At 38.5% G+C, this 22,415-nt stretch overlaps 1 protein-coding gene across 6 annotated transcripts in view; it reads right to left on the bottom strand.

Annotated features, from left to right (window-relative positions):
* hdac5 (histone deacetylase 5) overlaps positions 1–22,415 on the bottom strand; it is a 144,493-nt gene that overhangs the window by 31,335 nt on the left and 90,743 nt on the right. For 3 of the 6 annotated variants that reach the window (XM_017700558.2, XM_037537859.1, XM_017700554.2), the window contains 8 exons: positions 21,862–22,172; positions 20,269–20,413; positions 18,369–18,474; positions 16,973–17,106; positions 10,093–10,224; positions 7,237–7,349; positions 1,740–1,859; positions 573–792 (listed from right to left, as the gene is read on the bottom strand). In XM_017700558.2, coding sequence (XP_017556047.1) covers positions 573–792; positions 1,740–1,859; positions 7,237–7,349; positions 10,093–10,224; positions 16,973–17,106; positions 18,369–18,474; positions 20,269–20,413; positions 21,862–22,172 — 1,281 coding nt within the window. The remainder of the gene's footprint in view (positions 1–572; positions 793–1,739; positions 1,860–7,236; positions 7,350–10,092; positions 10,225–16,972; positions 17,107–18,368; positions 18,475–20,268; positions 20,414–21,861; positions 22,173–22,415) is intronic. The other 3 variants (XM_017700557.2, XM_017700556.2, XM_017700555.2) reach the window with 3 other exon arrangements.

Here is a 22,415-nt window from a genome sequence, read left to right as displayed (position 1 = left end):
ATTCAGATGCTCCTTAAGCCTTGATTAATCAGGTGTTTTCAAAGTAACAGCTGTCCAGTGTGATTCATAAAAAAAATTACCCAATTACCAAAATGGAATTTATACATACATACATACATACATACATATATATATTTATTTTAAATATCACTGATACTGAATCGGTACAGGGAAAGAAAAGGGTGGATTCATGCATTCCTAATTAAACGTACTGAGAAATGTGTCCAAGACGCTTCACAGGACAGTATAGTGGCTAACACCATCGCCCCACACATGAGCAGAAATGCCACTAAGCAAAACCAGCAAAGCTATCACCATGGCAACAGTTACGTGATTGCAAACTTCAATATTTTGAAGAAAGACAAAAAACCTTTGGTCAATAAACATTGTGTGCTGAGTTGGTTGTTATATATATGAGTTTCTATGTGTGGGTGTGTGCGGGGTTGAGCATGTGTGGGGTATTTATGAATGTACCTGTGAGATTATTGCTTTTCTGGCAATGTATGTGTAGGCTCCACTTACATAACTGTATGCCTGAGTGTAAATAAGAGTGCGTAAGAGTGCATGTGTACCTGCGAGCAGAGCGCTTTGCTGGCGGGCCTGTTCCAGCAACAGCACATGCTGCAGGAGGGAGGAGTGTGGGCTGTGGCTGTTTGTGGGGGCTGGGGGGTCTGGGTCATGGGCCGGCAGAGACGAGGTGCTCACAAACTTCCCCGTCAGAGCTCCGCCCTGCCGAAGGGATTGAAGAGCCTGCCGCTCTGCATCCTGCTGAACGGTCAGCTTCTGAGGGGCCTGAGAGGGCAGTTTAATAGATTGTAAAGGGTTAACAATTAAATTCATGTATTCTTTGCTAAGCAGTTCATATATATATATATATATATATATATATATATTATATATATTGTACATATATAACACAAACTGGACTTCAAATCATAGTGTAAAACTTATTGACAAAAACAAAATAAATGAAAAGATTTTGAAATGTTTTGTGTTTGTAGGTAGATGGCATTGGCTGCTAGTTATTCAAGGTACGGATAACTCAGGGTTAAATGTAGCAATTCAGACCTCAATATAATTGAATGTGTTTGGGATTTAACCACAGAAGACCGAACTTTTGGAGGTGTGGAAACATATCCCTGCAGGTTTAATTGAAGAACTAACAGCAAGTTAAAAAAATCTGATATCATGTTGTTCAGGCTTCTGTGTAAATTTATGTTAAAGCTACCCTATCTAAATTTGGGGGATTTGGTGACCTCTCTGGTGGAATTCTGTAACTGCACACAACGTGCAGAAGATTTTGTAACGTTGACTGACAAGGTGACACACTGCATTGCAGACATGCTATATTTGACAGTGTTTGTTTCCTCCAGACACATTAATACCACTTCTCTTAATATTAACCAAAAATCTTACATAGAGCAGCTTTAAAATCTAACTTGTAAGTTTGCTCATTAATGTACGTTTTGTGAGGTATAAGCTTCCGTAACTTCTTAGCTACATTAGGATCATAGCTGCTGTACAAAATAAGACAAATCAAACTTGCCTTAACTTATTAAGTACATGTGTTAAAGGGGTAAACTGCAAATTTTGAGTTTTGCTTTAGTAAAACCATCACATTAGTGTATCTTTAAGATGCATAAAACACTACTTTTCATAGAATTTTGGCCGAAACATATCTTTATGTATAAATGTATGTAGCTGGTGTCTTACGACTAAAGCACACAAAAAACACTCACGGTGATGTGTGCGTTAGCTGGCAGTCCCAGAGAGATGTTGGGCAGAGACGGAGAAGTGTATAGACTGAGGGGGCTCACTGTCCCGTCCGCATTCAAAGACTGGTGCAGAGAACGCAGCTGCTGCGGACACACATAAACACACAGAGAGAGAGAGAGAGAGAGAGAGAGAGAGAGAGAGAGAGAGAGAGAGAGAGAGAGAGAGAGAGAGGACAGAGATGAGAGAGAGAGAGAGAGAGAGAGAGAGAGAGAGAGAGAGCAGAGAGAGAGAGAGAGAGAGAGCGCAACGAGATGAGTAGAGATTCCAGGAAGAGGCTCTCTTAAATTCTCAACACATCTGCAACAGAAATTACACCTTAAGGTCGAATTTGCTGAAATTTTCTTGCTTTTTTTAAATAAAACACTTTTAATATTTTTAAGTAATAGTTTGATGCAGAATGTTCCATCCACTCCCCAGTTCATTTAATTTACACCTTCAAAAACCTATTCATTGTGGCTGTAATGGCACAAACATATACACATATACATACAGCTATAATAAATTTGACTGTTTTCCTAGCTGGGCTGTAGTTTCAGGCTGAAGCCCAGCTGCTCGCGCTGTATGTTGCTATGACTCCGCAACCGTAGCCCTCTTGTTTAAAGACAGCTTTTAAATGGTAAGTCTCATTGATGACTCTTATTTACAGGCACTGCGATTGCAAAAAAATGTGGCTTGTGCAAAATTTATGGCACGTTTTATACTTCTATACTGAACCCAATTTGTATATGTTAAACTCTGCAAATAAATAGCATTTTGTACCAATATATAAACAGGTTGGATATGGCCTGTTTCGTACACAAAACTGCACAAATATTACAAGCGGAATTCGGGGTAAATGTAGAAAATGGGCCCTCTTTGAGGAAAAAAAAGGAAAACAGGAAAACAGCTACATTCATGCTCTGACTTTAAATGGACAAACGGATTGCAGTGTTCAAGGTCTTTCCTGTTAATTTTCACTATTTACAGTTGATGCTAGAGCTGAATCATCATTTGAGCGACTGGGCTCAGTGACCGGGCGCAGGCTGTGAAGTGTTTTTGGGGCAGCAGCGGTGACCCCCAGACTCTGGGCCCTATGAAAGAACGCACTCTGAGTGAAAACAGCTCATTCACTCCCTGCAGAACCCTTTCACCCCTACATTCAAAACGCAAAACGCAAAACTATTACGCACCCTTTCATTCTGTGGTCTGTTTTGAACGCACATACACACAAACACTCTCTGCTGCTGCTGTGAATCAGCTGCAGACGTGCAGTGGAGGCATGACGTCACTTTGATTCTGACTCAACAAAAGTCCCACTGTGAAAACAACCCCTCGTCAAAAAAGAGAAGTAATGAGAACTTTCATTTCATGGCAAACTGCCCCGGCTACAGCAGCGATGATGTCAGCGCCATTCTGCTTCAGTGGGAGCTGTGGAACAATAATCTCTGATGACTACACTATTGTTAAAAAGTTTGCAAACACTCTTTTGCCAATAAAAGCATACAATGATCCTAATAGAAACACAAAATACTAATCCTAATACAAAAATATAGAATTCAGGCATTTTTTCATCATTACATCCCAGCTATTATGATGCTGGTATTAAATACATCTAAACATATCTTCCAGTTTATATTATATGTAGTTTTACGTTATATATTTCGATGTACAGAACTGTGCAAAAGTCAGAGACCATCTTTCATTTATTTAATTTCAGTGAAAACAGCCATTAAGTTACTCATTTGTCAACTCCAGGAAAACGGCAGAAAACATTTATTACACAGAAATCTAAAAACTAACGTAGAATCAAATGTTTCAGTATTTCCTGCGTCCATTTTGGTTTTTATTACAGCTTCCATTTTTTGCTTTCAGTTTTTCCGCTGGAATATTTTTCCACACCTCCAAAGTTCAGTCTTAGAAGATAGTTGCAATTTCCTTTTCTCACAATCCAAATAATTCCAAACACATTTCATGACGAGGTCTGAACTGGGGTGGTCAGTTTATTGTTCTGAGACCATCATCGGCTTCTTAATTTAATTAATCTTTTCTTCTTTTTTGTCTGTTTCCTCTTCTCAGTGAGGACGTCTTAACAGCTACGCATCCTTTCAGACTCATGCCACTGAGTTGTCTTCTCACCGTGAAAGGATGGACAGAAACATCTGTGAATTTTTCAGGCTCTGATGCAAAAGTGGAGCTTGATTTTCTCTGAAAGATGAAAGTTTTAAGTGCTGTTTATCTGATGGTTTTATAGGTCTACCAGGTCTTAAATGGATGCTTGCAATCACATTTCCTCATTTAATATAGAATTTAGTCATTTTTTAAAACTCCAGTTTTGGAAATTCCTGTTTTTTTTCACTTATGAAAAATAAATAACATATTTAATGGCTGTTCTGACACAAAATTAAAAAAAAAAAAGTTTCTGACTTTGCACAGCTCTGTAAAATAAGTTTTATTAGGCCAAGTGATTCCAAACCTCTGAACGGTAGTGTAAGTTCACTGCACCAGTGATGATGTCACTGTCCTATCCTCCCTCCACATGCCCGTTCTCCTGACAGCGACAGCTATGTAATAACGATCTCCAGCAGCTATTTTTGGGACGAGGTACAAATGAGCACACGTACGAACCGCTGCAATAATGGGCTGCTGGTTATGTCATCGGCCACTTGCGGAGAATAGCAGCGATCGAGCGAATCATGAGGCAGAAAATCGCTGGCTGACGAGACTGATGTGTGCTATATTTGTTGCCCTACTTATGGGGGGGAAATCTTTCTTTAACTGCAGATGGTTGTTATTTTTTTCATTTCCCCAAAAGGCATAAAGGGGATTGATTAGAGGCAGGCAGCGAGCTCGCGCTGCAAAAATAACAAATGTACAGGGCACAGAAATACACAGGGAGGAAATAAAATGGCATTCATCAACCTAACAATTACTGACTCCCCTGACAACAATGACGTACATAAATACATTATGACGTACGGAAACATGAACCGGACTGAGGATCCAAAACAGCCCATTTGACCATCATCACTGCTCCTGGAGGCATAATACAGGCTTTTATGTGTTCTGGTCTATTTGTACTGAAAAAGTGATGCATTGAATCTACATTTTACTGATATATGTACATTATTTCCACATGAGTCAAATATATTACACCAACTCAATAAAAAGTAAGTAAACTGAAAGAGAAAACTGTGTTGACATAACAGATTTTACTCATGTGTACACATCACTTTTTTCAGGGAGCCCTCAAAACGGCTAGCCATTGTGTAAGGTTAGGTTAAACCAGCATTTTCTTGCATTTTATTTTTTCCCTTGAGTTCACTTATGACATCTGTGTGGTTTTATGCACCATAAACCACTGTAATTCATTTTTGCACACAGCTATTTTCAAACCTCTCTTAGTCCCTTACAGTTAAATAACGATGTTTTTGTTATTGTGCCTTTAAGGCTGATATACAATCATATGCAAACTTTTGAGCAAATCCAGTCATATTAAAGGAACAAACTTAAATTTTGGCATTTTTCCTTTTTTATCACTGCATTGCAAATTTTAATCTGGCACAATTTCTGTTTATATCTTGAGTTTAAAATATTGGGAAAAAAACAAAATATAAAATATAAAATGTGCCATAACTTTTGCACAAGCCACATTTTATGTTCCTCCAGTATGCAGAAGTCAGCAAATACACAGTAGCTGTGCAGTTCAATATACATAAAGCATTTTTATTATTATTATTATAAGTTTCTAATACTGTTGTTTTTGACATGTTACTATGTAGTTCATCAGCTCTTCCAGCTGTAAATACAACATTAATAATAATAATAATAATAATAAATGATATACATTGCAATTATTTTAAAGAAACACTGCAGAAAATAAGTATCTATTAACGATTAGTGTATCTTATCATAGCATATTTTTCTGAGTGATTTCTTATTGAGTCATGCTCAACTTAAAAAGCATTTTTTTCCTTCCTTAAAACAAAAATATTGGAAAGGCGGTAACCTTCCCACCAATAGGAAAATATCACAGAGCTGCACATGTAGTGGACATGTGGGTCTTAAAGGGAATGAGAGAAGTTTATCTGACTGACTGTAGCTGCAGCACATCACACCTGCACCACACCTGATGATAATGTATTCACTCTAACTCCGCCCCTGTTTACAGTAGTGCTGCTCTGTGCCAGGTTAATTCTGGAGGTCAGGAAAATACTAAAAATATATCTGCCACACCCACACATGCCAGTCACACATGCCAGTGCCAGCATTCTATGTCTTATTCTTACACTTGCACTACGACCACAAACTATAGTCTATAATACAGCATTACAATACAGAATTTACCACAGGGATGAAATAATGTGTTTAATTTTGGAAATAAGTCTGCTTGTAAAAACTCAATGGCTGTACTAGAACAGTCAGACTGACACTCAGATGTGCTAAACATGTTTAATATGCTGGTCACTGAAGGCGGTCAATCAGACAGCTGCAATGTTCCTGCCCTACAGCTAGTGTTTTGTGGTAAACACTCACGCACACACACAAACGCACACACTTTCTTTCAAGGTTACGATGCTCCGACAGCTAGTGGACACACTCAGTGCAGTACCCCTGCAGTGCTGCTCATTCATCTGCTGTAATGCATCATTTCTAAATACTCGGCAGCACTCAAACTCCACTTCTAATATCCAGAGGATTATTACACAATAACGACAACGACAATTTATGACGGGCTATTCTTAAATTTTAGAAGCTGATCCAACACAAAACTAACACTGGCTAAGTTTTCATCATGGTTCACAAGTGCATTTGTAATACAAAAGTTTGAATACCTCTACTCAATGTCTTTTAATTTGCTATATTTCTTTTATTTAATATATTTGAATAAATAAAACATACAGTATAAAATGTACCATAACGTTTGCACACTCCATATGTCCCCCCCCCCAAAATATGTTGAATTCAGCAAATGAACTGGAACTGTGCATTAAAATCTGCAGGAGTGTGTTCTCTGTAGAGGATGTGCTAATTCATCTTCACTTAGAAAATAAACAGAACATGTAATTTAACCAGGGATGCCCAAACTTTGCATGCGACTGTATGTCGCAACACATTCACAATCACAATGTAATAAATCAGCAACATAATTTCACTAAAGCCAAACATGAATGTGCACTTTTTTTCACACGCAAAGCACTTATTTTTCAGATTTTCTACTATATTCCAATTATTAACATTACATATAAAAACACAGAAGACACATGTAGGTTCACGGGATATTTTGAACAGTAAATAAAATGGCTATATTTGCGTTGTAGACATTGTGATTCCTGGTTCCTATCATAGCCACTGTGAAGTATTTCAAATCTATAAACTCCACAATTAACCATTTCACATCAAACCACTCTCAATGACTCTGAGCTTTGCTGAAATTTTTTTTTTAAATCCCTTAAGAGGGTTTTGGGGTGCTATGTGGGTCACCTCAGCGTGGATGTTTGGGACGGAGCCGCTAGAGCCGTTCTCTGCGATGGCACTGTTGGAGCTGTTTGGGGAGCTGGGACCAGAGCCAGGAGCACTGCTGCACATTGAGGAGACTACAAACACAAACAAATACACAAATGTCAACATTAGTAAAGCACACCTCACACAGCTTGTCTTTACTGGGATGCATCCATGCTGACCATGCTGGACGCCACCTGGGCTAAATATGATGTTTTATCCATCATGAATGGAAGTAACTGCATACTGATTTACTCTGTTTGACTCATTCTGGCTCTTAATATCAATTACATCAAGGAATAGTTGATGCAATCCCCTTTTTAACCCAGATGTAGTCAATCAGGAAAGACGTATGGTGTCTTTAGTCTTGCAGGAGAAACTGTACCTGCATCATATAACCTGCATACCTAAATCATCACACAGATCCGTCAATCCACACAGAGTTGTTAAGTAATCTCAAATAATCTTGTTAATGTGGTTTCTGTCACTGTATGACATACTGTCATGTACAGAAATCGACAAAATTATGCTGTATAGCAAACACAGCATCAGGCATTTTGAAGCTTGTGTTATATTTATACTTCTTTTTATAGACAACATGTTACCCACCACATAAAGAGGTTTGCACTTTTTTTGAGGACCAGGGCACTTATTTCCCATTCTTTTCAATAGGAGAGATGCATTTTGCTTCCCGTTCTTACACTTGGATTGCAGAGTCCAGGCAATATGAAAAAAGTTAAAATCATAGCAGTCAAGTAACCTTTATCAGACCAAAATTAAGGTTGGCCTTAAATGGCAGTTGTAATAGTGATAGTAATAGTAATAGTGATTCCTGGCAGAAATGATAAAATCATGAAAATAAGGCTTCTTGGTTTCCCAAAGGCATTTAAAGTTACAACATCTGCTATAAGAACAGAAACTCATTTTTAACATGTAAAGTAGGTGTGGATTTGGAACTACTGTCTAGCAATCTGAGGTTTCCAGGTTTGCAGTAACAGCTGTCAAAATGACAGGTAAAAAATATTATTACCAAAAGACACTGAGTTACTCAGTATTATGCATGTATTAAACAATATCATGAAACCAGTCACTGTGAAAAAGCATGTAAGCTACAGACAGAATGCAGCTTGTTTAAGTGTTTCATTGTTGACCTGCTGCTGCTCAAACTCTTTGAATGCATGTGCGATGACCAGCATTTGAACCATTGCTTTAAAATAATTTAAATTAGCCTGAGAGCTTCTGCCTCTAGGTTAGATTTAGGTGTTCTAAGCCCCTTGTCAGACCTGGCCCACATAAGCAGTTTCTTTCTTTACTTAAATAGGGTACACTAAGGCCTACCATGCTCCATTTCATCAAAACACATCTGCCACACCATGGACAGTGCTCCTGCAGGCCACCATTAAATCTACCCCCTCTTAAAGAGCTATTCTTAGGCTCTCTGAGCTCAGGCGTCCGCATTAACGATGAACCGGATGGGGTCAGGGCCGTGTCAACAGCAGGACCTACTCTCCACTCACCACTCACTGCTCGCTATTCACGCACACTACAGTAGTGACACACACACAGATAATGTGCAAGTTATTCATTACAACCAGCCTGCTAGTGTGAGCTACGGTGGGCTATTTAATACCTCAGCTGAGGTTTCTTTCACAGTGAGGGCCAGTTTATATTACATTAGGAGATTTATGAGAAATATGTATTTATATATAAAAAAACAAACAAAAAAAAACATCTACACTGCCAAGCTGGTAAGACAAGTTTTACCAGCATGCTCTGGCTAGAAATGTCTAAATTAGGGGCCAACTGATATATTGACTGATTTTGATGACCTGCAATTTTCTCAGTATCTGATATCACAGATAATGATGTGCTGATAATCAGCAAATTTGTTGCCATCACCAACAATTTCCCACTGATAGGGCAAAATTTTGGGCAGCTGAGCCACTTGAAGACAGAATACTGCAGCAACACAAGCTGGACACCATTAATTTGAATGCGAAACACCACAGAATAACAACAAAAGTTAAATGGATCCAAATCTACCCTTTAGCAAGAGACTAACATAACTACCCATAAAACTATGCTTTTATGAAAAGAAACAATGAAAAATGACAAAAACCAAAACACATAAATAATTTCGAGTACCTCCACTCCCATTGCTAGGATTTATATAGTACTTAAGACTGTGAGTTTTAGCTGTTTATTTGAGCTTAAGAAAAATTGAAACAACTGAGAGTGGACAGCCTTACTGTGTAACAGAATGTGTTTAACTAAAATTATTGGGGTATATAAAAACATAAAATATAAATACAGAATGACACCACCTTTTATTATCGCTTAGTGTCTTTTAGTCCAAAACTAGCCCTTAAAGTAGCCCAAAAAGGACCAAAATGTTTTTCTGTAAGAAATAAAATGTGTGCAGAATAGCTTCTGAACAGCACTGGAAATAGTGGAAACATTGAGGGGGTGCTTCTAATGCTCACAAATGAATTACTGGGTAGAGCTGTGATTTGCGCACATTCATTCACCTTCAAATAGCAATGATTAAAGCAATAATTTTAAAGCAATGATTACATTTTTGCAATTTCTCCCGTACTGTAGTCAATCAAGCAACAGTATAGTAGTGAACAAGTAATGGAAGCTTATACCAGTTATCATTGTGATAATTCAGCCATATACTGATCAAAGTGAAAGCCTAGGGTCTATTAAGATTCCATTACTTGTAAATTACCTCCAGTTTAAAAGTTGCCTGATCAACTACACTTGACAGGAGGGGGAAACTGCAAATCTGATGTTTTGCTAATGTATTTATTTAACAGTGAACCATTTGTGTGTTACCTGAGATCTCTATGGCTCTCTTCTTGAAGGTGCTGATCACAGTGCCATCTTTGCGGCGGAGCAAAGGGCTGCTCCGTCTTTCAGCCACCTTCTGCTTTAATCGGGAGCGCACCTTCAGATTGGGCTCGGAAGCTGAGAGAGAGCAAGAGAGTGATAGACAGAGACAGAGAGAGAGAGAGAGAGAGAGAGAGAGAGAGAGAGAGAGAGAGAGAGAGAGAGAGAGAGAGAGAAATCAACACAGAGAGAAGTTAGTGATCAGACCAGCACACAAGACTAATCTCTTCAGTGCATCAGCACCATGGACAGCTACTACGCATTTAATATACAAATACACTATAAACTAACAGTGTAACCAGAATTTCAGTTTTGGTGGAGGGCCTAGTTACAAACTAGGGAGGCTGCTAGGAAGCACTACGTCCCAGAATAATTGCAATAGTGAGCTTGACAACCCCCAGTTAGCCTATTTCACTGCAGCTTCCAGAGAAAAAAAAATTAACACTATACTAATAACTGACAAAATAATATATATTATATTAACTGACAGAACACCGCAGCCTGTCTCAGTTAATAACTACTACGTGCAGATGTTTGGGGTGAAAGGCTTAAAACTTCTCATCATTTTTAAACTTTGTTTACTACTTTATTACACACCTAGCTCGCTTGCTAAGTAAGCAGGAGGCTATGCTAGCAACAAGCAGAACTCAGCCAAGTTCCAACAAGCTGCAGAATCAGCTGAGCAGGCTGAAGTTAAAAACTGCAATTGGTAAAATAAACAAGACAAGACATTTTCATGGACTTCTTTTGAGCACCTTCCAAGTAAGGTAGCCTTGGCCCCCTACAAGCCCCCCATAGCTATGGCCCTGACACAAACAAAGACGCATGCAGGTTGCTATTTGCTATTTTTAGTGCTGTGCGCAGATGTGGGAGAAGATAAGTCAAATTAAACTAATGGTACTAAAAGGGGATTTAGCTGATAAGAAGAAAAATAGAAATTGGGGCAATTATGCAAAAGCGGTGACTGTGTGTGCGTTTGTTTTATGGGTCTGTCTGTGCGTCAGAGCCTGAGTGTCTATATGGAGCGCGATGGACTTTGGGCTTAATGCTATCAGTGGCTTTAGTATGGGTTTAATTTCATTAAAATAAAAAGTGTCTGAGGTGAGGAATCGGGCAGCAAATGAGAAACACGTGATGAAGGCAGATTACGTAAGGGGCTTGGAGCTGTGTGTTAGTGGAACAGGAGGAGAGTGTAGTAAGTCTACGCTTAAGAGGTTTACTCCAATTTCAGCCTGAAACCTGAAGCACACGCAGTACGCACTCACTAAAGCTGCACAATATATTGTGAATTCATTATCATCATGATTTTGACCTTTAAAATACTGACTGTGCAGGGAACTGCAATATTATGCTTATTTATTTATGCTTTTAAATGAAACTACAAAACAAAAAAGCAGGGTAATAAAGAAAACACTGTTTATTTGTTGACAACATCTTCTGTCAATAAGACACGACTGAGCCAGCAATATATTATAACAGTTTACATAAAATAAACTTACTCTAATGATCAGGGCAGGTTACAGTATGTAATCTATTCATCTAAGACAATGAGTCCCATAACGTTTGAGCTACACTTTGCTTTGCTGTTTGTGAATTGTTTCATCGTTTCAAAGCCCATACAGATGGTGTTGGCCTGCTAGCATGGACCTTCCTTTCTGTTTCTATTGTCTTGCTATATTTTATGGGATGCTGTGTTTTCAAGTGGAAACAAACCTGTAAAAGGAGAAGGTCATGAGCACTGTACCCTTGCCTGATTCATGAACAATGATTCTAAACCTCTCGTCTAATGTCCCTCACAGAAACTGTGAAATAGTTCCACTCAGCCACCTTTCGTTTCACCTTTTTTTGCTCTGCTGCAGCTCAAGCTGTTTGAACGCATCTGCTTTGACTGGTGGAGGAGAGCGAAGATAACAAACAGCGCTTTCAATCATAGTTTTTCCTTTTCATGATCATTCAAATGATTTGAATTGACTCATTGTAGTATAGAGCTGACTCTTTTTAGCTTAGAATTAGAACTGACTCTTTGTAGTTTAGAGCTGACTCTTTTTAGCTTTGAATTAGAACTGACTCTTTGTAGTTTAGAGCTGACTCTTTTTAGCTTAGAATTAGAATCGACTCTTTGTAGTTTAGAGCTGACTCTTTTTATCTTAGAATTAGAATCGACTCTTTGTAGTTTAGAGCTGACTCTTTTTAGCTTAGAATTAGAACTGACTCTTTGTAGTTTAGAGCTGACTCTTTTTAGCTTTGAATTAGAACTGACTCTTTGTAGTTTAGAGCTGACTCTTTTTAGCTTAGAATTAGAATCGACTCTTTGTAGTTTAGAGCTGACTCTTTTTAGCTTTGAATTAGAACTGACTCTTTGTAGTTTAGAGCTGACTCTTTTTAGCTTTGAATTAGAACTGACTCTTTGTAGTTTAGAGCTGACTCTTTTTAGCTTAGAATTAGAATCAACTCTTTGTAGTTTAGAGCTGACTCTTTTTAGCTTTGAATTAGAACTGACTCTTTGTAGTTTAGAGCTGACTCTTTTTAGCTTTGAATTAGAACTGACTCTTTGTAGTTTAGAGCTGACTCTTTTTAGCTTAGAATTAGAATCGACTCTTTGTAGTTTAGAGCTGACTCTTTTTATCTTAGAATTAGAATCGACTCTTTGTAGTTTAGAATTAGAATCAACTCTTTGTAGTTTAGAGCTGACTCTTTTTAGCTTAGAATTAGAATCAACTCTTTGTAGTTTAGAGCTGACTCTTTTTAGCTTTGAATTAGAACTGACTCTTTGTAGTTTAGAGCTGACTCTTTTTAGCTTTGAATTAGAACTGACTCTTTGTAGTTTAGAGCTGACTCTTTTTAGCTTTGAATTAGAACTGACTCTTTGTAGTTTAGAGCTGACTCTTTTTAGCTTAGAATTAGAATCGACTCTTTGTAGTTTAGAGCTGACTCTTTTTAGCTTAGAATTAGAATCAACTCTTTGTAGTTTAGAGCTGACTCTTTTTAGCTTAGAATTAGAATCAACTCTTTGTAGTTTAGAGCTGACTCTTTTTAGCTTTGAATTAGAACTGACTCTTTGTAGTTTAGAGCTGACTCTTTTTAGCTTTGAATTAGAACTGACTCTTTGTAGTTTAGAGCTGACTCTTTTTAGCTTTGAATTAGAATTGACTCTTTGTAGTTTAGAGCTGACTCTTTTTAGCTTAGAATTAGAATCGACTCTTTGTAGTTTAGAGCTGACTCTTTTTAGCTTAGAATTAGAATCAACTCTTTGTAGTTTAGAGCTGACTCTTTTTAGCTTTGAATTAGAACTGACTCTTTGTAGTTTAGAGCTGACTCTTTTTAGCTTAGAATTAGAATCGACTCTTTGTAGTTTAGAATTAGAATCAACTCTTTGTAGTTTAGAGCTGACTCTTTTTAGCTTAGAATTAGAATCAACTCTTTGTAGTTTAGAGCTGACTCTTTTTAGCTTTGAATTAGAATCAACTCTTTGTAGTTTAGAGCTGACTCTTTTTATCTTAGAATTAGAATCGACTCTTTGTAGTTTAGAGCTGACTCTTTTTAGCTTAGAATTAGAATCAACTCTTTGTAGTTTAGAGCTGACTCTTTTTAGCTTTGAATTAGAACTGACTCTTTGTAGTTTAGAGCTGACTCTTTTTAGCTTAGAATTAGAATCGACTCTTTGTAGTTTAGAATTAGAATCAACTCTTTGTAGTTTAGAGCTGACTCTTTTTAGCTTAGAATTAGAATCAACTCTTTGTAGTTTAGAGCTGACTCTTTTTAGCTTTGAATTAGAACTGACTCTTTGTAGTTTAGAGCTGACTCTTTTTAGCTTTGAATTAGAACTGACTCTTTGTAGTTTAGAGCTGACTCTTTTTAGCTTTGAATTAGAACTGACTCTTTGTAGTTTAGAGCTGACTCTTTTTAGCTTAGAATTAGAATCGACTCTTTGTAGTTTAGAGCTGACTCTTTTTATCTTAGAATTAGAATCGACTCTTTGTAGTTTAGAGCTGACTCTTTTTAGCTTAGAATTAGAATCAACTCTTTGTAGTTTAGAGCTGACTCTTTTTAGCTTAGAATTAGAATCAACTCTTTGTAGTTTAGAGCTGACTCTTTTTAGCTTAGAATTAGAATCAACTCTTTGTAGTTTAGAGCTGACTCTTTTTAGCTTTGAATTAGAACTGACTCTTTGTAGTTTAGAGCTGACTCTTTTTATCTTAGAATTAGAATCGACTCTTTGTAGTTTAGAGCTGACTCTTTTTAGCTTAGAATTAGAATCAACTCTTTGTAGTTTAGAGCTGACTCTTTTTAGCTTTGAATTAGAATTGACTCTTTGTAGTTTAGAGCTGACTCTTTTTATCTTAGAATTAGAATCAACTCTTTGTAGTTTAGAGCTGACTCTTTTTAGCTTAGAATTAGAATCAACTCTTTGTAGTTTAGAGCTGACTCTTTTTATCTTAGAATTAGAATCAACTCTTTGTAGTTTAGAGCTGACTCTTTTTATCTTAGAATTAGAATCGACTCTTTGTAGTTTAGAGCTGACTCTTTTTAGCTTAGAATTAGAATCAACTCTTTGTAGTTTAGAGCTGACTCTTTTTAGCTTAGAATTAGAACTGACTCTTTGTAGTTTAGAGCTGACTCTTTTTAGCTTAGAATTAGAACTGACTCTTTGTAGTTTAGAGCTGACTCTTTTTAGCTTAGAATTAGAACTGACTCTTTGTAGTTTAGAGCTGACTCTTTTTAGCTTTGAATTAGAATTGACTCTTTGTAGTTTAGAGCTGACTCTTTTTAGCTTAGAATTAGAATCGACTCTGTAGTTTAGAGCTGACTCTTTTTATCTTAGAATTAGAATCGACTCTTTGTAGTTTAGAGCTGACTCTTTTTAGCTTAGAATTAGAATCAACTCTTTGTAGTTTAGAGCTGACTCTTTTTATCTTAGAATTAGAATCGACTCTTTGTAGTTTAGAGCTGACTCTTTTTATCTTAGAATTAGAATCGACTCTTTGTAGTTTAGAGCTGACTCTTTTTAGCTTAGAATTAGAATCAACTCTTTGTAGTTTAGAGCTGACTCTTTTTATCTTAGAATTAGAATCGACTCTTTGTAGTTTAGAGCTGACTCTTTTTAGCTTAGAATTAGAATCAACTCTTTGTAGTTTAGAGCTGACTCTTTTTAGCTTTGAATTAGAACTGACTCTTTGTAGTTTAGAGCTGACTCTTTTTAGCTTAGAATTAGAACTGACTCTTTGTAGTTTAGAGCTGACTCTTTTTAGCTTAGAATTAGAACTGACTCTTTGTAGTTTAGAGCTGACTCTTTTTAGCTTTGAATTAGAATTGACTCTTTGTAGTTTAGAGCTGACTCTTTTTAGCTTAGAATTAGAATCGACTCTTTGTAGTTTAGAGCTGACTCTTTTTATCTTAGAATTAGAATCGACTCTTTGTAGTTTAGAGCTGACTCTTTTTAGCTTAGAATTAGAATCAACTCTTTGTAGTTTAGAGCTGACTCTTTTTAGCTTAGAATTAGAATTGACTCTTTGTAGTTTAGAGCTGACTCTTTTTAGCTTAGAATTAGAATCGACTCTTTGTAGTTTAGAGCTGACTCTTTTTAGCTTAGAATTAGAATTGACTCTTTGTAGTTTTTCTTTTTTTTCCCCCCAATAACAAAAAAGTGTCACTTTTGACCATTTTCAGCCCAAATTTTCCAGTAGCCGAAATTCTGGGGACATCCCTGCTTTTTTAATACATTGCACTCAAAAAGAAAGCAGGCAAAGTTCTATGCAAAAGTCAGAGACCAGTCAAAATGGGCACTAAAGGAAAAAAAAAAGGCATAAAGCATAATTAACACAAAGATACACAGAAGTCTCAACAGCTATATATTAATACTTTGTGTATCCACTCTTGGCCTCTATCACAGCTTTCCTTTCGTTCAGGAGACTCGCTGTTAATTTTTGTCTTTACATAAATCTGTAGGGATATTTTTCCACACCTCCAAAGTCGAGCTGAAATACAGTAGTATTTTATCTGCTCTGTGCAGCTCTAACACCCAGGAGACTACAGAGAATGCACTGTGTGTTTACTGAAGTAAATGGAGCTGATATGAGTGATAGCTGAAGAGCAGATAGCCTGGTTGTGTACATGCTGCATGTGTGGGAACATACGTAGATAATGTGTGGGTGTGTTTGAGTACAGCTGATAGCTATTTGAGAGGAAAAAACATGACCACTAGGAGTGTGTGTATGTGTGTGTGTTTGTGTGGGTCGGCTGCTGCTCTGATGACTCATTCTGACTCACACCTGTAGACGCCCCACAGGAGCAAAGCAAGTTAACATCCATGAAAACGCACAACACAGAGCAGTAGTGCTTTCAGCAAAACACCACCAAACCACCATGTACCATATAATATCATACTCCCACAAATGAAACAAAACATATGGCAATGGAAGAATGTTTTATCAAACAAGCTGCAATTCTCTCGGCCAATGCACAGGACCAAACATATTTGCCGTTCAAATACCTGCATTTGAAATAAATAGTGTTCAAACATTGAACACTGAGAAAGGATTTTACATTGATATGAACAAAAAACAAAAACTCGGATGGTTTCACTTTTGTTTCTGCACTAATGTTCAATGGTTTAGAAGCATTTGTCAAATCAAGAATCGCTGTTATTTTATTAAACAACTCAATTTATTCAATAATTTATACACTGCAGACTGCAACAAGCTAGACATCAGAAGCTATTTTAAGATGTTTTATGTAATATAATAGCACAACAGCACACACACACACACACACACACACACACACACACACAGACTTACACACTAGACACACAGTCAGTCGTACTCACCAGTCTTTCGGAGAGGGAAGTCGTCTTTGCCCTCATATGCCCCCAGCAGTGGGGGCAGTTTGTAAGACGGTGGGGTGCCTGGGGTGTTGCTCTGTGGAGGGGAACTCTGGTCTAGAGATGTGTGGTGGGCACCCCTACACACACACACACACACACACACACACACACACACACACACACACACAGATTTGCTTTTATATCATGTCAGGATGTAGGGGTCATATGTATGTCCCAAGTATTATATCGCTGCTGTCGGATCAAAACCTTGTATCTCTACAAGCTATTAATTTTTCAGCATCAGGAAAAAATTCAGGAAACATGTAAAATACACAAAAATCTCCACTAAATGTAACATTAACATTTCTGCTCCTCCTAAGTTCAGGCTTAGAAGCTGGTTGCATTTCCTGCTTCTCATGATTCAAGTAATCCCAAACACATTCAGTGATGCTGAGGTCTGGACTCTGGGGTGTCCAGTCCACTGTTCTGAGCGCATTAGTAATTTCTTCATTGGATTTCATGTTCTTCTTTCCTTTTCTCAGTAACAGCTTCCTGATAGCTAACTCCAGCAGCATTGCTGTGTCTGATCCACTCGTACCAGTGCAACACACGCCACCACCACGTCAGTGTATCTATGGTGCTGAGGATGATCCACCATCCAAATAATACTTGCTCTGGGGTGGTCCCGACCACTAAGTGAAGAGTGAAAGGGGGCTAACAAAGTATCAGAGAAACAGATGGACTACAGTCTGTAACTGTAGAACTACAAAGTGCAGCTATACAGTAAATGAAGCTGATAAAATGGACAAAGAGCGTAGAAACAAGGAGGTGGTTATAATGTTATGGCTGATCACACTGCAACATCATATCTTTTCAAGTAAAATTATCTTAAATGTAGTCGATAGAATCTTATAACAATCTCCTGTTGAGATTAAGATTATTTAACTTATTTCTGAACATTTTTACTAGTTTTAAGTCATTTTATTAAGTAAAATTGTCTCCCTATAATGGCATATATTTTTTGGCTTGATTAAAGCTCCTGTAAAAGCAGAGCAAAACAGCCCTAACAAGGTAAAGTGCTTTTTACACTAATTTCCCACATAGTGAGGACATTTTTATCCAGAGCATCACTCTGCAACAAACACATGTAAAACCAGAAAATACATTAGCCATCACTTTCATTAATACAATACAGTTTAAACCAACCAGCTGACACTCCCACCAGCCTGAAGAGAACAAAACATGATCCTATTTCTAAGACTCTGATTATGCTTAACAAAGGGCTAAAAAACAATATGCAGAGAAGAATCTCCGTTCATACAGCTCCCTAATCCCCGACTAGCCTTATTCTAGGCTCTACTCAGATGGGGTGATAAGGGGTGTGGAATGTGCCACTCACCAGCACTTCTGGGGGAAGGAATGGTTGAGTCCGCCAGAGGGGGGTTCCTTTTTGCTCAGCAGGAACTCCTGGAGCTTTAGTTTGACCTCAGTGCTGGCGATGGCACCTGGCAGTGTGGACACAGACAGAGAGTGTCTACAAAACATACATAATTAACTTTGCAACAGTACTCATGGTCTGAACTACGGAATTTGTCCATTACTCCTACTTCCCTTACTCCTTAGATATTAGCCTCACAGCTCCAGTGCATAACTAAAGCAAAACTTCAGACACCAAATATGCTTGGATGGACAACTGCATCTGGGGTAAAGAGAAAAGTGTGCAAATTTGCTCACTGAACCATCACTTTAATATGCGCTGCTCATTTTCCACTCAAATTAGTTTTTATTAGTGAGTGAGGTTTTATTTGAAAGGTCTGAAGTTTGTGTCTTCATTCCTCAGAAGGAATGTGTCTGCGTTATCCATTCCAAACAGCAGGTTAGCTGAGCTAATGGTGCACGTCTTGGCCATGAACTGCACACCCCCGGCTCATTCATAATCCACTGAGTGGATTACGTCATGTGCGATGGTCACACAGCTGTTGAATTCATCTAGAGTGTGAAAGCATTTGTTCCTGAAACATCTCTTAATGTAAAACCATAATTTGATTTACCGCGCTGACGTACTGCTGCCTATTCATAGCCAGAACGCTCCGGCTCCGCTTCCATTATGCAACCTGCTGCTGGTTTTTTAGTGATTAGACTCTTAATGGAGAAAAGCATTAGGACAGAACAGGGCTCTGGGGGGAGGAACGCCACTTAGAAACAATATTAATAAAAGTAAGACTTAGGAGAGCTAAGAGTAGTGCAAGTTAATGAAATTATGAAGAGTGTTGCGTTAATAATGAAGTGCATGAGTAGCCAAACTGTGACTGTAAAGTGTAAGATTAGCAGGATTTGGCTCTAACAGTCTCTATGTGCAGGCAACTCCTGTTGACTCAACATCAACATCAACGGTTTTCGCCCACATAGTCCAAGACATGTCTGGTGCCTGAAGTTCTTCAGTTCTTTAGTTCTGCACTGGAGCTTCGAGGATAACATTGCCACCAAGTAATGGAAGCTTATTAATGGAGCCCGGCTGGTGACAAACTGTATAAATAGAAATAATGTATGGCCATGACTTAGTAAGGCATGGGAACAAGATAACCATGTTGTGGCCCTAATGTCATGATGACAAAATAATCTCATTCTCATGCCTTACTAAGTCATGGACACGCATTAGGATCTCATTCCCACATGTTATTATTATTTAGATGTCATCAGAAGGGCTCCGTACTAAAGTACAACAACTATAAAACCAAATTTTCACCAAAATATCGCTCTAATACCGGGCAGGACTAGTCATATGTGAGGGCAGGACTAGCAGATTGTGGAAGGGTCCTAGGCATACACGAGTAAAGGCACTGTGTGTTCGGGTTGCTGTGTTGTATATGAGCTAATAACACCAGGCCTACAGCTGACAATTAGCCAGCAGGCCAACACTGGCATATTAATGGCAATCGTGGGCCGATGCTGATATCTGATAGTTTTCCCAGACCTGCTGATACTGATGCTGATGTTCATACATTAATATTTATAAAATGCAGAAATACGGAACATATCTACCTGAATAGCATTAATGAGAAATATATATTTCTATAAAGTTACAACCTAAGTAAAATGAATGAAACACACATATTTTAGTGCAATAATATAGCATGTCCTAAATGTTCTGTTCCTCTGTACAACAAATTAGGCACCAAATATTGGTTTATATCTAGTAGTATGATTCTAATATCACTGTGCACCCCAAAACATTATGTGTGTCCCTGCATATTAGGGTTGCTATATATAGATGCTTTGGGTGCGAGTGTTTTGCATACTCTCTTTGCCTTTCTCCTTGTTGCGAAGCATGATGAGCTGCTGCTCCAGCCTCTGTTTCTCCAGCTCTTCGTGCCTCTGCTGCTCCAGTTTCCTCTTCTGCTCCAGCTCTTGCTGACGCTTTACTGCCAGCAGCTCCTGCTGCTGCTGCACACACACACACAGCCAGAAGGCAAAGGTAAAGAGGTCAAACAGAGCGCATATCAACTACGTCATAAACCCCACAACACATACAACACATCAACACAAACTGCACACGCCAAAGACCTGTGTACACACACACACACACACACACACACAAACATAACCAGTTCAAACCTGATCACACGCTCTATCATTCCCTTCTGTGCCTCTCTCTCCCTCTACAACATCCATCCACCCACTAGACCTGCACCATAATTAATTTTCCTTTACCAACAAAGATCATGAATCAAAGCTCATGTTAACTATTAAGGATGTACATTCTGACTAATGAGTATCCGTAAGAGTTTTATGGATACAAAAAACTATGGCTTACTTTTTCAGGTAACAGCACTGGTGTTGCAAACAATTTAGCAGCACGGAGAGGAATATATTTCAAAACATGCTTTACTATACAAAAATAGCTGAGGGAGATCGGGAGGTTTTCATGTCGAACGAGCAACATAACAGAGACTGCCTCAAATGAATGAATAAGCTAAAGCTACTGCTAACTGCTAACACTGGATGCTGACTGAGACCTCTTGCCTTTTACAGGTGTGCTGCAGACAATGCGCCAACATGTTTGTTTGTCGGATATATTTTCACCATTTCCGGACGGAACGTCAGCCTATCCTATTTAGCGATACAGCAGCTTTCTCAGTCACATCAACAACACACTCACATTCAGGCACTCACATTTCAAGGTGGTCAATTATAACAAAACACACAAGCAAAACTTTCACTATGTATATCTGTATATTTTCTCTGTTGTTCCGCAACGAAACCAGCACCTCAAACATATAAACATACCCGTGCATCAACAGACAACATATCAAGAACTGTCCTAGTGGTCAAGATGCTAACAGCATGCATTAAACAATTTGGTGATTGGTTTGAGGGCTCATTTGCTATTGTATCCAACTGTTGTGATATCAGTATTGCATAGGTCAGTATTATGATAACAATGCCATACTCTTATGTGACCAAGTCTCTAGGTCTGGCCCATTCACACTGGTCTGGAATGTTCTCGCTCATTTACACTGTTCTAATATACTGTACTCCATTCACACTGTTCTACAACAGAGGTCTTCAAACATGGACCTTGAATCCAGCTACCAACCCTGGATTTCATAATCACTGGTAGGCATGACTAAGAAGTGAATAAATTGCATCAACAGTTCAGTTTATCCGTGATTACAAAACTCAAGACTAGATTCAATGCCCAGAAATAAAGACCACCATTCTAGAATGTTCTTCCCCATCCACACAGTTTAAGTCTGTTCCTTGCCCATCCAATCTGGTTCAATTGGGTTGCTGGAACAGTATAAAGCCAACTGCCAATATTAGAGAGCTGGTGCTTGTTGAGGAATGGTAAATCAGTGTGCTATGGCCTTAACACCCTCCGTTGTGTGTACCTTGAGGTGCTCTTGCAGCTGGGCCTCATGTTGGCGGGTAAGGACCTCATGCTGCTTCTGGAACTCAGCGAAGAGCAGCTGCTTCTGAAGCTCCTGCTGCTGCTTTAACAGCAGCAGCTCATGCTGGAGCTGCTGTTCCCTCAGCGCCGGGTCCATACCGCTGAGAGCGCTCAGACGAGGGTCTGCCCGCAGCTCTGTCCGCAAATCCACCGGCCCTCCTCCTCCTCCTCCACCACCTCCACCCTGCTCGGCACCCCCTCCTCCGACTGGACTCTGCATGCCAGAGGACAGTGAGCTCTTGACCTCCACCGCTATGAAAGAAAGAAAGAAATAAAGGTCACAAGTTATCGCATAATCGCAAAACAGTCTGTGAAAGGCTATTTCAACTTTATTACCCAGAAAGTGCACAGCATTTCATATTGGCATTAGGGTGGCCTTTGTCATGTGGGAAAAATGTCACGTAACTCAACTGTAACTACCAGTTATTTGCATTTGGATGGTCGTTGGCAACTGGCAATGTTTTCACGTGAACAATTCGTATAACGGCAAAAAGA

The sequence above is a fragment of the Pygocentrus nattereri genome, chromosome 1, assembly GCF_015220715.1.
Source record: "Pygocentrus nattereri isolate fPygNat1 chromosome 1, fPygNat1.pri, whole genome shotgun sequence".
NCBI lineage: Eukaryota > Metazoa > Chordata > Actinopteri > Characiformes > Serrasalmidae > Pygocentrus > Pygocentrus nattereri.
This window is presented reverse-complemented; position numbering and strand designations above follow the sequence as displayed.